At 35.8% G+C, this 15,828-nt stretch overlaps 1 protein-coding gene across 2 annotated transcripts in view; it reads left to right on the top strand.

The window, feature by feature from the left end:
- Positions 1-1,032: 1,032 nt before the first annotated feature.
- Positions 1,033-15,828, top strand: part of Pka-C3 (Protein kinase, cAMP-dependent, catalytic subunit 3) — a 33,545-nt gene continuing 18,749 nt past the window's right edge. For both annotated transcript variants that reach the window (XM_017626603.1, XM_017626602.1), the window contains exon 1: positions 1,033-1,670. In XM_017626603.1, the coding sequence (XP_017482092.1) occupies positions 1,118-1,670 (553 nt within the window). In that variant the 5' untranslated portion in view covers positions 1,033-1,117. The remainder of the gene's footprint in view (positions 1,671-15,828) is intronic.

The following is a 15,828-nucleotide window of genomic DNA, read 5'->3' as shown; positions in this document are numbered from 1 at the left end:
TATCACAAACCTCTTAGAATAAAATTTTATGGAAGATATTTTAGTGCAAGCTTGAAAATATGTTTGCAAATATGTACACATTTTAAGACATAACTTTAGAGTGAGATTTTATGTTAAAGTTCTAAATAGTGAAGACTTTTGAATTAAAAAGAACTACATGTTACTAAATTCAGAAAATTGTATAATCATTTTGGAAGCATAATTTAACAAGAAATTTTTAAAGCCTAGCTCACAAAGTTGTTTGGAGTATTAAATTTTATAACTTTAAGTTAAAATTTCTATGATTTTTGAAAAATTTAAAACATATGATTTTGTTTTAAATAATTATTTCAATCGAATTCACCAAGCTTTTCCAAGCATTTTAGAACATCATTAATGTAGAACAGTTGTATTATTAAGTTCAGTTAGCCTTCGCAGACTTTGCGCAACCAAATTTTAATTTGATTCTTAGTACATTAATATAATAATAAGCATTTTGATTTTTAGTACCTGTGATTTTTGGTACATTTTATATTTGGTAGATTCATTTATTTAATGTTTAGCAAATAAACCTTTTGAGTTTTTTGGGGCACTAGAATAATGGCGTGTCTAAATTTTACCATTTTTAACTTCATTACCAACAATTTTTAGTAAACGATTATTAGTACACTTTATTTGTATACATAGACTTGATTTTCAGATTATTTCATTTTTCGACAGTTTACTTTTTTAGTACTTATGTGTTCTTTTACTAGTCATGAATATTTGTCAGTTGGTTTTTAGTAAACATTTAATTTTTAGTGGATTTACTTTCGAGTTAATTTCATTTCATCAAATGTGTTTTAGATTTGTTAGTGTAATTGAGCATAAAACACTACTAAAAGTTTTTGCCAATTTTGAATTTTAGTACCTATCTACGATTTTTAGTATATACATAACGTTTCAAGTATGTACATGTAATTTTTAGTTGATTTGATTTACTACCAAATTTAATTTTTTGTAAATTTTTAGTAATTTTATTATACGAATTTTGTCTCATCTTTTTCAGTCACTGAGCGCCGCAATCGGACGCAATCTCCCATAAATACATCCACATTCACACACACACTCGCACCCGCCCCCACGCAACCACACCAACATGTCGGCGGCCACCACATACACGCGCCTCCGAAATTTGGGACCCAGTTCCAACAACAAAATGGCGCCCAACACAACAATGTTTTTCGACAAAAAACCCACTAACGAAGCCACATACACACTGAAACTTGGCGGTGCGCAGCTAAATGGCCCAGGAAATGGCAAAAGTTGTGGCGGCGGCGGTTCGCACAGTGTTGGCTCCAGTGAATCTTCAGATCCATTAGAATCAGATTGCAGTGAGGAGTGCGAAGAGGAGGAGGTGCCTAAACACGTGCTGGACGATGAGGCGCGACGACAAGCGCGCAAAAATAATGATATACACGAAGAGGAGGATGATGAAGCGGAAGAAGAGGATGATGAAGGTGAAGAGCTCGATGAAGAGGATGACGATCCCGAAGAGGAGGAAGAGGATGATCCCGATGAGGTGGATGATGGAAATGAGACTGACGATGAGGGTGATGATGATGATGAGACAGATGACAGCAGCAGCGTCGAAACGGCGAAAGGTGTGCGAAAATATCATCTGGATGATTTTCAAATAATCAAGACTGTGGGTGAGTAAACGCAGACTAATTATAGCTAATATTTATAGTTTACACGTACATACATATGTACATATATGATTTGCACGCTTCCCTACATGTGTCGCTGCTTGCTGCTCGCTCGCATGCTGAGCTAATGCTTATTGGAGCCGGCAGGCAGCAAGCAACAAATACAATTAGAATTGTGAAAATTGCCCGTATGATTCATTTTAAGCGAAAAATCAGAGAAAATAATTAGCTTATTTATGTTCACGATCGTGTGCTGATTGGGTGTATCTTCTAATAAGCAACAAAAAGGCGTTTGCGTTTTGTTTTTGTTCTCTCCTTTCTTGTTTATACATATAAATTGCGTAGGTGGCGTGTGTTGAACTCTTTGAATGTACATTAGTGTGGTCCAAAAATGCATGTGAAAAAGTAAAGTCGGAATTTGTATGCTCTCACCCCTAGGATTGTTCTATACCGAAAAAATATACCCTTATTTTATTATTTTGAAATCATAAAATATTTAGAGGTCGCTCAAAGCGCCCAAAGTTTTCCATGTATTTTTAGGGGAAAAAAACTTTTCGTAGAAATGGTATAGAATAGTCAAAAATTAATATTTTTCAACCAGTAAACTCTGCTTACCTGCAGGAGATTCCCAATAATAGTACCCAATTATTTATATCACCAATTTTTCATCGCAACAATATTTTATAGGTCCACCAAAAACCCACAAAACCCCGAAAAATGCACTGGGGCGACCAATAAAAAATCGTTAGTATTAAAAAATTGTTAAATAAACGATTGGGTATTATTGTTGAAAGTCTCCTGAAGAGACCAGAGTTTTCCGATCGCAAAATATTGACTTTCAAGAATTATACACCATTTGTACGAAAAAAATTATTTTTCCCATATAAAATTACATGGAAAATTTTGAGCGCTTTGAGCGACCTCTAAATATTTTTTGATTTCGAAATAAAGAAATAGGGTTATACTTTTTTCGATATAGAACAATCCTAGGGGGTGATAGCATTACAATTTCGACTTTACTGTTTTTAGACCACCCTAATGTACATACGTATGTATGTATCTTCAAACGATGAATGATCGCCCTAAACTCAAAACATGACTCATGATAGCGATCATTTGAACGTTAATTAGAAACCTTTTCTGGCTATTGAAGTTGACTGCTAAGTTGGAGGAAGGCGCGAAAGATCGCATTGAAAATCACTATTGATCGAGCGCACGGGCTATTGTTAAACAAACTAACTGAATATTTGATTTGTTTAAACATTGAGCAACCGCTTTGCAAATTTGATCCTTGTAATTGTTTTAAAATTAAAAGCGAAAAAGCTTAATAGATTACAGGATTCTAGCAACTATATCGAGAAAGAAAATCCGAGTATTTTTTGCCTCTTAATATTTAGAAATTCATTAATAATTAAAAAAGCGTACAAATTTTAATGTATCGTTCAAATTAAAGATTCTAGAAATCTCTAAATGTGTCGAATAAAGTATGAAAAGTCACAAAAAATACCGATAGGGACCTAAAAATCCTGCAGAGGCTCAACCAGTCCCGAGAAAATCCTGGAAGGGCCCAACAACCCTGAAGCGTGCCAAAGAATACCCATACAATTCTGGAAGGTGCTAAGAAGTACCTAAAAAATTTAGAAGAGCTCGGAGAATGAGTCAGAAGTACCCAAAAATTCCAGAAAGAAACACGTAAATTCCCAAAATTGTGAAGAGTTCGCAACAAATATCGACAGTTCCAAAGAAATCCTCAAGTGTCCCCGGAAAATCCCCGAAGGTTTCCAGAAATCCTAAAGTGTTTCAAATAATCCCCAAAAAATCCTAGAAGGTGCCTAAAAATCCTGAAGAGCTTCAAATAGTCCGAAGAAGCATCCGGAGAGTCTAAAAACTCCGAAAATTACATTAAAAAAAAATCCGGATGGTGCTAAGAAATCGCTAAACCTTCCAAATGGTACCGAGAAAATGCCACAAGTTACCACATCTGGAAAGATATCTAAAAAATACTAAAAACTTCGAAAAAGTCCCCAGAAAATCCCGGAGGGTCTCAAAAATCCAACCAAAAGCTTCACAAAACAGTAATGAAAATTTCTAGATATCTCCAAATACATAGAATAAAAATATATAATATCTATTCCCGAAGTTGAAAAGACCCTAAGGGTACGTTCACACAGGAATCGAGGCCGAGCCTGGCTAAGCTACATGTATGGAAGTATTCATTCATGCTGCTTTTTTCAGAGGCATTTTTGAGCTGAAAGCAAAGCATTTTTTGATTTTAGCCGATTCCATGAAAAAATCTCCACACCTCTTCGTTTAGTGTGAAAACCAGCAGCTTCGCTTCGTTCTACCTTACATCGCTTCGTTCTACCTTACTTCGCTACGTTCTACCTTGCTTCGTTTAAAGGATAACTTGAAATTTACCTCATGGACTCCAATTGTGTTAGTTTTTAACAGCTCCTTAGACCGCTTTTGATCTATCCNGCTTCGCTTCGTTCTACCTTACTTCGCTACGTTCTACCTTGCTTCGTTTAAAGGATAACTTGAAATTTACCTCATGGATTCCAATTGTGTTAGTTTTTAACAGCTCCTTAGACCGCTTTTGATCTATCCATGGCTAGAAGGACTTAGCGACCTTCCATTTAAAGGTTTCCGCAAAGTGCTTTCTGAGTTGACTAGGCGCCGATTTTTCAAACAGCAACCAATTGTGGTCAGCGGCCCGCCTACAGTCTCTTTATCTGGCCAAAACTCTGCAAGAGTGCGAAATATTATGTTGCGGTCGAGGCTTTCTCTGACAATTTTTGAGCGTTCCTTTAAAGACCAAAGCGCCTTATTTGATGGGTGAATATCGAAATGCATACATATATATACTCGTAAATACTTATCTGGCGAATACATCCGCTTGAATAAAACCGAAATGATTTGGTTGCACAAATTTGGGGTTACTGGAGAGCTCATCGCAGAAGACAGCTTCACTTTTCCGTCCATTCAACTTTGCTCCATCGGTAAATAGATTCACTCGGCCCTGGTTCCAAAGGTTGCTTTTCGTATTATCTTCCCTTGAATGAATATGGATGGCGAAGGATCCATCCGGACCAAGCATAGGTATGCAATGATCAGTTAAGGTTGTGATTAAGTCAAAGCTTTTCGCGACGCTTGACTATAATAGGCAATAAACTTGGTTTAATGGAAGTTATATAGAACCAAAACAATTCAAAAATTACCTTCCGCAAGTGACCTCAGATACCAACGAAAACCTTATTTCTTATTCTATCGTTGCTTTATTCCAAAAATTTTCTTCAACACCTCTGCACTATCTCTCCTACACTTTTGTGCTTTCGATCAGCTCATTCCAGTTTTTTTCACCTAAGTGAGCTGGAAAACATTTATGCTTCGACAAAATTTCTTTTTCTGATGTTTGCCTAGCGATGCTTTGGAATTTTTGGGATATACAACACTGATAATGCAGCCGGAGCTGAAAAAAACGAAGATCCTAAAACAAAACACAAAAATGCTATAAAATAAATGTAAATAAAAACCAAAATTAACAACAAACTAGTAGACAAAAAGCCAAACGCGCCCAAACATTAGCATTGCAATTAATTTCGCTGTTTTTGCACACTTTTCATAGTATATCTCCGCGCTCCTTTCCATCTTTGTCCTTAGGCTTTAAGTTTTTCGCATGCTCTTGTTTTCTTTCGCAAAAACTTCGTATGTAGCGCAATTTGTAAATATTTGTAGACAAATCCATGTCTGCTTACAAATTTCAATACAAAATGATGCAAATATTTACAAATGCACATTTGTATACAGTAGTCTACACTAAACAGATTTGTACATATATGTTTGAATGGACAGCTATAGTGAGGCGCTTGTTTAGACTGTCTAGCTGGCTAGATAGCGACACGTCTCAATGGCTAACTGCCCGAATGGTGGCGGCGCAATATCCGCAGCAGCAGCCTCTGTGGTGTGATTATGTAAATAGAATTACGTTAGTATGTAATGATAGTTTGACCGTCACATAGCCAGTCNGTGAGGCGCTTGTTCAGACTGTCTAGCTGGCTAGATAGCGACACGTCTCAATGGCTAACTGCCCGAATGGTGGCGGCGCAATATCCGCAGCAGCAGCCTCTGTGGTGTGATTATGTAAATAGAATTACGTTAGTATGTAATGATAGTTTGACCGTCACATAGCCAGTCACGTAGTCAGCCACTTGGGCACTGACCTATTGCTGGTGATATGAGCTCATGGACTTATTTTAAAATAAGTAGTGGACAAGTTTTTAGTAAAAGAAATGGTTTTTTTTGCTCACAACTATTTACTTGAAAAAATTCAGTATTGGTTATTACTAAACTCCCCAATTCTAATTCCACTAATAAGGCGTGTTAGTCTTCTTCTGGCAACCGTATCGCACTTTAAAAGGAGTTGCAGTGGGGCTTTTGCTGCCGTGCCACAGTAAACACAGAACTCGTCTGCACTGATCCCCAAGGTGTTCATATGGGACCGTAGCCTGGTCCTGTTATAAATCTCAGGGTTGCCTTTTGGAAGATGATTAGTTCCCTAGATGTCTTGGAGTTGTAACTTCCAAGAAGTTCTTTCACCTGCCTTAGTCCAGTCGTGTTTTTCTAANCCCAAGGTGTTCATATGGGACCGTAGCCTGGTCCTGTTATAAATCTCAGGGTTGCCTTTTGGAAGATGATTAGTTCCCTAGATGTCTTGGAGTTGTAACTTCCAAGAAGTTCTTTCACCTGCCTTAGTCCAGTCGTGTTTTTCTAATGTGCTATTCCAGCTGATGTACTTCTGCTCTTAGCTCTTCTCTGATCGATCGATTGATATTGACATTCTCTAAGATTTTTGTTGATGTACTACAGGACTACTGACTCGTGCTGGATCCGTGGGCTACAGACTATAATTTTTTGGCTCCCGACAAAGTAGATTAGCCTCAAACCATTGGAAAAAGATTGCTTATAAGGCCCAATAGCTTACAAAAAGGATCAACTTGGTGTCCCGGGTGGCGCTCATAAGTGCATTCCAAGCGCTAATAGAAAGCATTGTGAAAAACCTTGCCTGATACGAATTATGGCAAATTGCTCATCGACCATGAGGATGCCTATAACAAATCCGATACAAAATTTGAGCTCCTCGACGTGGCTACTTTATTAGACATCGCTATGCGGCCAGGTGGTTTAGTATAGATCCGTCACTTTCTGGATGGCGCTGGTCTGAACATTTCATAGTCCTTGCTTCGTCTCTTATGGTCTCGTCCGAGGCATCCGATTCGTTTTCATTGGAAACCATTTTTACGTAGCTGGTCCTAAGCGTAATACAAAACAAAACTATGTGTAGATTTTTATATGATAGAACTTTACTGTCTACAAGACAAGGTGGCCAACGCTGCGGCCGTGAGTAGGCCTTTAAATCCAATATGTAGGAGCGGCACTATTAAAACGTTGCCATTTTCTAACGTACCAAAAGGTTTCATATGGATTGGGACCAGCATTTAGTAGGCCCACGCTTCTGTAACAGGCATACTTAGAAAGACTTTTAGTTTTATAGCGCCAGCTATTCTAAAAGTTAGCGCCGCCTAGCGATTGTTCAGTTCAGTTGCATCTGAATGTAGAACATTAAAATAATGATTTTCAATAAACACTTCCTACAGTTATCAGCTATAGTCAGCGCTTCGCAACGTAACCTAACGCAACCTTACCTATGGATCAATCCATGTCAAATCGACCAATTTTTGGAATCGGCCGTTCTTGATTTGTTTGAAATTTGGTCAGAACTTTTATTTTATCATATAACGAAAAGAAAATATTTTTTTCGAAAATTATGCAAAATTCTTAATTTCACAATTAGAAAAAATCGTAAAAGTAAAAACTTTTAAATATCTTTTACTAAATTTTGTTTATCAAATGCCTCCAACTGATCTTAAACGATCCTGAAATTTTCAAGAAGTGGTTTTTTATTTAAATATATAAAATTTGAACTTTGAAATTTTTTTTTCCAAACTATAAATAAAAATATGTTAACCAATTTTTATTTAATTTGAATTTGTTTTTAACATAGTTTTTAATATTTTTTCACAGTTTAACAACTTTTATAACGTTTTAAAAACAACTTTTTGAAAATTTCAGTATAATGTATAAAACTGAATTTGGTCAAAAATTTACATACTTTTTTTGCTTTAACAATTTTTTGAACTTCAAAATTCTGTATTTTTATATTTTTAATAAAGCCCCAAATATCATCTTTAAAACAAGGCCAGAACAATCTTTGTTATTTCGATAGTTCTTGAGGTATTAAAAACTGCAAAATCCGGAAAATTTTGAAATTTTAATCTTTCGAAAAAAAAAAAATTGTTTGGGAAGAACTATGCTATATGATGATGCTAAAAATTAGCTGAATCAGAAATGGTCGATACTGACTATTTATTAATTTGACATGGATTGACCCCTATACTTTCCACTAATCCAAAGTAGAGCTCCCTGAGCTACAGTGACCCAAATATTTCGAAAGCTTCAATCCTTCATCGGCTTTTCATTGCACTTTCGTCCGCATTTTATGGCTCATTCACTCAAATGCACACGTATGTATGTAAGTACATATATACTGGTATGTGTGCATTCATTCACTTGTGAAATATTCCCATTAAGATTGCTAGTTAAACACTTTTAATTAACTCGCATGCAGCTGAGAGCTCATCCAATACACAACGTTCGAAAAATGCCAACATTTGTCGCCTCATTTAAGTCTGGCATAAATACTAAAAGCAAAAACAAAGCAAAAAAGCATTTGAAGCAGATGAAGCAAATTTACTATAAAATGCAATCAGTGAGACGGATAATTTTAATAGACCACAGATGACAATTGTGCGAATGCGAATGCAACTTGAGGCAATATTTATAGCTGCTGTTGTTGTTGTTGTTGTTGTTGATGATGGTGTTATTGTTGCTCTTGTTGCTGTCGATGCTTTTGTTAGCTAAGCGCCTGCTTTCGCGGCTGGTTAGAAAAGACAATCGCACATAAATAAACATGAGTAAAGCGAGGATGAGTAAAGTGGAAAGGAATTGGNACCACGAAATCCCGCTTGCGGGTAAAGTGATATCTACTCGTACATTACATATACGTACATCTTTCTAGTTGCATGCAACCAGCGAAGAAGTGGCAGAACTACCAATGCCTCTTTAGTTGCTTGTTGGTCTTTCTGGCCATCCACGGCCCACCACGTATGTAGTTTCCCCTGTTTGCACTTTCTCTAAGTGTGCTAAAGTATTTTATTTGTAGCCATTAAAAGACCTGATCGAGTGCAAGTTTACCATTAGCGGCGCCGCGTATGCGGACGAACCAACAAAATATTTCATTTTGTATTTCTTCTACGGGTATTATTGCTATGACGAAGAGACGATTGGCTGCTTGGCTATCTGACTGGCTAGGCAGCTGAGTTGTTATTAATAGTGTAGGCATCGTATTATTATTGTTGCTGTTGTAGTCACAGCTGTAATTGCACTCAAGCGTTGCATTATTATTGTGACTATATTTAATGTGTTTTTGGGCTTAGTTGACAAAGCCAAAAGCTGAAAATGGCTAATTATGTGCAATAGAAGTGACAATATGAAGCGCTTAGGCGGTCTGATTGTGAGCTGGCGGCTCTGATGCGGCAAAACATAAACAGTGATGTGTTTTAAGACATACGTCTTACTTATGTATGTATGTATGGATATGCTGGTATGTTATATATGAAAGCTTTAAAATATAAATTGGACGTACATTTTTGGTAACTCGAAATCTAGATATAATCTTTAGTAATCTAAAATCTGGGCATAAATGTTTAGTTATTCAAAAATGAGACATATTATTTTCGTATGAGAAACTCGAAATACATTCTTTGCAATTTCAACCATTATAATTTTTTATTCAATGCGAAAATTTGAAATAATTCTTTTTTAAGCTTTTGCAAAAACTCCAGTAAAGTTTCCAGTTTTTAAACGATTAAAAATGTAACAAATTTTCCTGTTGACCAATTATTTATGTCAAATTTATTAGCTTCCAATAAATTATGTCATGTTTTTTTAAACAAAAAAATAAGCCTATTTTATTTATGTTCCTTTATTTAATGTCTATTGTTACTTATGTTCCTTTTTGAATCACCAAAAATTTATGTCCAGTTCGAAGTTTTTCAAAAAAAGAAAACAAAAAATAAGTCAACTAAAAAAAATAAGACAAATTATCACATTACCAATTAACTTATTGTCTTGTTTTCAAAAGATGAAAAATTTAAGTCCATTTTTGCAGCGAGCAAAAATGTATATTCACTTGTGAGCTACTAAAACTTCATCTAATTCTTAAATTTACAAAAAATTATGACAGATTCATGAATGCTCATTTAAATCAAATTATGACTCTAATCATATATGATTTTATATGTATCATATTTATCTCACGAATATCATTTACAGTTGCTGTTAATGTATCCATCAGTTGTCCCAAAATATAAAAGTAGTCAGAAATTCTCTTGGGGATTAATGACTCCGTAATGCATGTCGAAACACCCTTGATTCTTTTTGTGTTCTGTTTATAAAGTTTGATTTATAGTGTCTGTATATTTCTTGTAGTAATAAGTTCATTTTAGATATTTTAATGAATCACATTGTCCTGGTCACAAAAGCAAAGTTTCCGAGGAATATTAGGTGGTTTCCATACTTTTAAGGCATAACAGACTAGGAAATAACAATTACATCCCAAGGACTGAGACATTTTTTTTTTTTGTTACTTAGTGTAATTTATGTCCAATTTTTTAATGACCAAAAATTTACGTTGAATTTCCAAAAAATTACTGCAAGTTCTTAAAATAAAAAAAATTCCGCTTTAAAACTATTAAAAATTTATGTCCAAGATTCAAATGTCTAATTTATGCTAATGTTGTGGTTTTAAATGACCAAGGGCCGGTTCACTTTTCAAATAACTAAAAATTACTTTTAAGCAACGAATAGAGATTTATGTCCAACTTTTAAATTACCAAAAATTTATGTTCAGTTTTTAAATAACCACAAAACCGTATGTCTTGTTTTTCAATTATAGAAAAATTCAAAATCAAAATTCATTGTATCAATATTTATTTATGTCCAAATTTTAAATTACGAAAAATGTACGTCCAATTTTCAAAGTTCCAAAAAAATTCTTTCCCACACACAGCGTTAAGCTTCTAGTATAAATAATGGAAGATTATAAGTTACCAGAAGTGTATGTTCAGTTTATATATGATCGAAAAATTATGTTTTTTTAATTACCAAAACATTTTAAACTTTTTTTAATTGCCATAAATAACGTTGAGATTTCGAATCCAGTCCAGTCCAGTTTCAAAGACTTGACATAAATATTTTTTCGCACATTTCCAGTTTGCACAAAAATTGCAAAACAAATCGTAAAAGTTATAATTTTTCCTCGAATTGTGCGGTTTACATAAGAATGAAACATAAATAAAAATACCAAACAAATGAGATTTTTGAAAATGTTGAAAACAACAACAAGGCTGTTAAAAATTGTAAACAAATATGCATATGTATGTACATATTTATATATAAACATATGTATGCATGTATTTAGGTTTGTAAAGGAAATCCCCTAAAAATGAACTCGAAAATTCCAAAACATTGCAGTCTCCAACCTAGGAGGAGAGAAAAAGTCAGCGCAAGGGAGTGAGATACCATGGCAGAACATAAATATTGACTGTTGCGAATTTTGTTGAAAACTTTCGGATGTGTACATACATACATAAATATGAACAAAAAAAATGTTTTGTTGATACTCAATTGTTTATGAAAATATATTTGATTTCTGATGATGACATAAAAGTTTACTTCCTTTTTTTTGGGGCGATCATGATCATGCTATTAAATCATGATCTGTCTGCGTGCTCAGATGAGTACTTTTTAGCATTTGAGGGGATGATAAAACTTTAGAAATAAAAACCGGTGTAGCTCCATAGTCAGATTATGCCAAGTAAACAAAACGTGTCTGGGTTAAAGCGGTCATAATTGCTCATGCTGACCTGGTTAAAACATTTGCATATTCTGCTTCTGCACAAATGATAAGAGCACTTTTTAATAAGAATCTTATCAGAAATAATAAAACGCTACCTGAGAATTTCAAGAAGATATAAAAGTTAAATTAATATACTAAATATTTGGCAATATAAAAACTAGATTGTTTTCAAGCTACAATGAGATAGTGATCCGGGTCAATGGTTGCCCCTCGAATCTTACATATTTGTACATATCAAGCACTAGGGGCTTGCCTTCCGTCTATCATAAGATGTTCGATTTGGTTTATAATCATTCGATCTAGAGTCAGCCGCACTACCTGGTTTATTCTTTTATGCTCAAGCCTAGTGTTGGCGAAGACGGTCAGCGTCAGTCCGTTAACGGATGCCAAATTTTCGACGCTGGAACCAAATAGAACTCACTCGTCCAACCTAGCACTGAATTCGCCTAACACGATTTTGATATCGTGGCAGCATTCGTAGGTGCGCTCCAAATGATCATCGAAAAGATCCTTCCCTACTGTTAGACTTGTTGCGGGTTGTGGTAAGATGAACTACCTATGTACAATGCTCGGCGGCGAGGTCTATTTACCACCACAAATCCAGAACCCAATTTTCGCTGCATTACATGGCAGCTGTTGTATATCTCGTAAGTGACCAAGTGTTCAGCAAGGACAGGCAAACAAATGTTCTTCTTTTTAGGCATTTTTATAGCTCATGTAAGTTTCATCATCATAATCGCTCACCTTAACTTCATTATCTCTCTTGAATATGATCATCTGCCCGATTATCAATGCGTTTATTTTCATTCCAAACATCATTATTATGTTTATTTTATTTGCTAAACTGAAAAATAATTCCTTAGAATGCGTAGCAACAAAATCTGATGATGATGTTTACTAAGCAAATGAAAAACAACAAGAGCAAGAGAAAAAATGTGTGTATCTATCTTGAAAACAAAACCTAGCATATGTAAACATTTTAAAGTAATCAGCCGGTATTGCTTTTGTACTCACTTTTGAGTAGATACCATGATACAAATTGTATGAGCGTGCATGTCTATATTAGTATATACGCTGCAAAAAAGCGACTAATACGGGATGAAAGTGCTGAGATGATTCCACCTCATCATCCTCTTGTCATCTTATACAAAAGGAATGAGGTAAGATTCGCAACTTTACTGTGTGAATACTAGTCGCACAATGACCTACCGCCACCAAAAGCGAGAGATGAAACTTTACAAGCATAAAAACCTGATTATGGCAACTCGGAACTTCTGGTTCTAGTTCTGGTCCAGCGCTCGCTGAGCTTAAATGAGGTTGAAATGTCCATGAGTGAACCGCAGGAGGATAGAGGTGTTTCCAACTGCTCCATACCCGGTGATAACGCTTCAAGGGTGCCTTTCCGCAATGTCAGTACCTAAATTAGCTTGATTAGGAAGTACTTCGGCGCTGTTGATAGAGGGGTCAGGCATTCCTTAGCAGTTTGCATTTTGAATTCATATTTACCAACTAGACAAAACAGAGCAGTTTTGCTTAGCTCCAAATTAATCGATTTCTGTATAAGCTTACGCTATATGCTTCCTCAAAGTCTGGTCTTTAACCTTTTATATTCCACAAAGGTCAGAAGGTACAACGTTTTATCAGTACAAATGCCTAAATCCAGTTTGTAAAAAGTTTGTTTACGACTGAAACTGTTTGTGGTTGAGTACACTGCGAAAGAAAAAAAGTTGGTTTCATTCGATCTGAAACAATCCCGCACTGGCGAGGACTCGTCGACGTTCGTTCCTCAATTATTCTTTTGAGTGTCTGCCTGAACTGGATCCTGGCAGTAGTAATGATTTTGTGCGCTTCATCAGATCAAGGAACTGGTTTTATTTCTAGGGTAAATAGAGGAATGCAAGTAGTCTCATTTATGCGATCATAATCAGCTCACGGTGGCCTAGGTGGATAGTTAGATCGATATAAATAGAGTAAGCACAGTGACGAGTAGGTTTATTGTGCCCTCGGCTCATTACAGTACTGCATCTAGCCCTAAAGGCTCTATAAATTTGAGAATATTATGATATAAACCGGGTGTAGGGAGTGTATGTGCGCTTGCCTTGACCATAGATGTCCTATATACCTCGCCCTTCTTCGTGAGCCGGCTTCTCTGATCTCTAGCTTATGTAATTCCCTCTTTGTAACCCCCTTGTAAGCTCTCAGCTTGGCGAATCCCCATGCTGTTACGCCAATGTAGTGCCCTCAATTTGTATTCCCCTTTCTGAGAAGGCTGGGCTCAGGTCCTATCGGGATCAAAGAAGCAGCCATTCTGGCTAACTGATCGACTTCCCATTTCCTTTAATTCCCATGAGCCCTAGCACCTATATAAGTTAGATAGCATTGTTCTTAGCCAGGAAATTAAGGTTCTCTATACACTCTAAGAACAATGAGAAGTTGACTTTGAAGAATGAGAGAGTCATAAGTTCCGCCTGACTATCACTTAATAACCATCAGGATTTTCTCATTTCGGTAATTCCTACCAGAGGTTGCACACAGACTAATGGCGTAAATTTCCGCTTGGAAGATGCTTGGGAAAGTACCCAAGGGTACTGAAAGCTTCAGTCCAGGGCCATATATGTCTGCTCCAATGTCGTCAGGGGGGCTTAGAGCCACCTGAGGACCACAGTAGTCTGCTTGCCTGGACGTGTCTCTCCATAATAGAGGTACTCAAGGTCAAAAACCAAACCTTCTTTCGACAACTACTACTAGGAACAGAACTAGCGGGAGCTGGGACCCTAGATTGTCCTTGTTGCTAGAGGATAAAACCCTACCTTTACCAAAGTCTTCTCTCGCGAAAAATTAGCTCCAGCGCTGCCGTCGGACATTTGCACATAGCAAGCAATTTTGGTGATGGATCACCTTACCAGAGTGAGCCTATGTATATGCCAAAGCCACTCACCTATAGGTTACTATTGGTCGTACTATCATAGTGTACATCCATCTTACGATCCTTGGTGTGCATCCCCAGTATTTATTCTGAAATTTTGGCTAAACTTTGGAATAATTTCATCTATGCATATTTTGATTAATGTACCAGTGAAAAAGCCACAGACATAGTATGTACTAATGTATGTGTAACATAAAACTCATAATTTATAAGCCATAATAAATTAATTTTGCTGTTTTACTGTATCTCTCTGTGGTTTATCCATATTCGTCGTAATAAATTCAGAAATTAAAATTTTTAATTCAAGATTTTTGCAAAGAAAACGTACGTAGTATACTAACTGAATCGGAAACTATTGCGGATGTTTATTTATTATTCTAAAGAAAATTACTTAAAATGTTATGAATTAGGTTCAATGAAATCAATATGCAAACAATATTTCAATAAAATTACGCATACGCGTAAAAGGCAACGGAAAATGAGTATATGTATATCATTTTGACGTCTGCCAAAAAGGCGCAGTCAATCTTGGGTTTTTATACTAGAAACAACACGTCAATGAACTAGATTTCTGTTCTATTGTTTTAAGAAAGAAATATGTAAATGAAAAATTAAATTCAATGGCACACGTCTGNTCTGCCAAAAAGGCGCAGTCAATCTTGGGTTTTTATACTAGAAACAACACGTCAATGAACTAGATTTCTGTTCTATTGTTTTAAGAAAGAAATATGTAAATGAAAAATTAAATTCAATGGCACACGTCTGTTTTAAAATACATTAAAATTGTAATGGCAATGATTTTTATTTTCACTTAGGCACATACATAAGACTTATGTACATACATACATATATTTTGTTCCATATGGAAATTATTTTCACTTTGAAAAAGTTCATTTGTCTTATTTGCAATGTTGCCACCTAATTGATTTTGTTTGCTAGTCGCGAAAATTTGCTACTATTTAAATGAGATTAAAACCTAGTAAGATTATATTAGAATGGATTTAGAGGAGGAGGAGAAGGAGTTCGTAGGTTCTCCTTTTTGATACACCCAAAATGTAGGACTTAGCCTGTCTGTTACCTTCCGTTTCTGTCCAGTAATGTTGCGCTTCGTTCTTCAACCAGATATAGTTGTTTTGCCTAGCAGAGCTCTATAGCAGGCCAATAAGGGGTCCTGCGACTACATAGGATTCTCTATACAG

This window comes from Rhagoletis zephyria, unplaced genomic scaffold, assembly GCF_001687245.7.
Source record: "Rhagoletis zephyria isolate East Lansing unplaced genomic scaffold, Rhagoletis_zephyria_1.1 Rzeph_scaffold_04705, whole genome shotgun sequence".
NCBI classification, from domain to species: domain Eukaryota; kingdom Metazoa; phylum Arthropoda; class Insecta; order Diptera; family Tephritidae; genus Rhagoletis; species Rhagoletis zephyria.
This window is presented reverse-complemented; position numbering and strand designations above follow the sequence as displayed.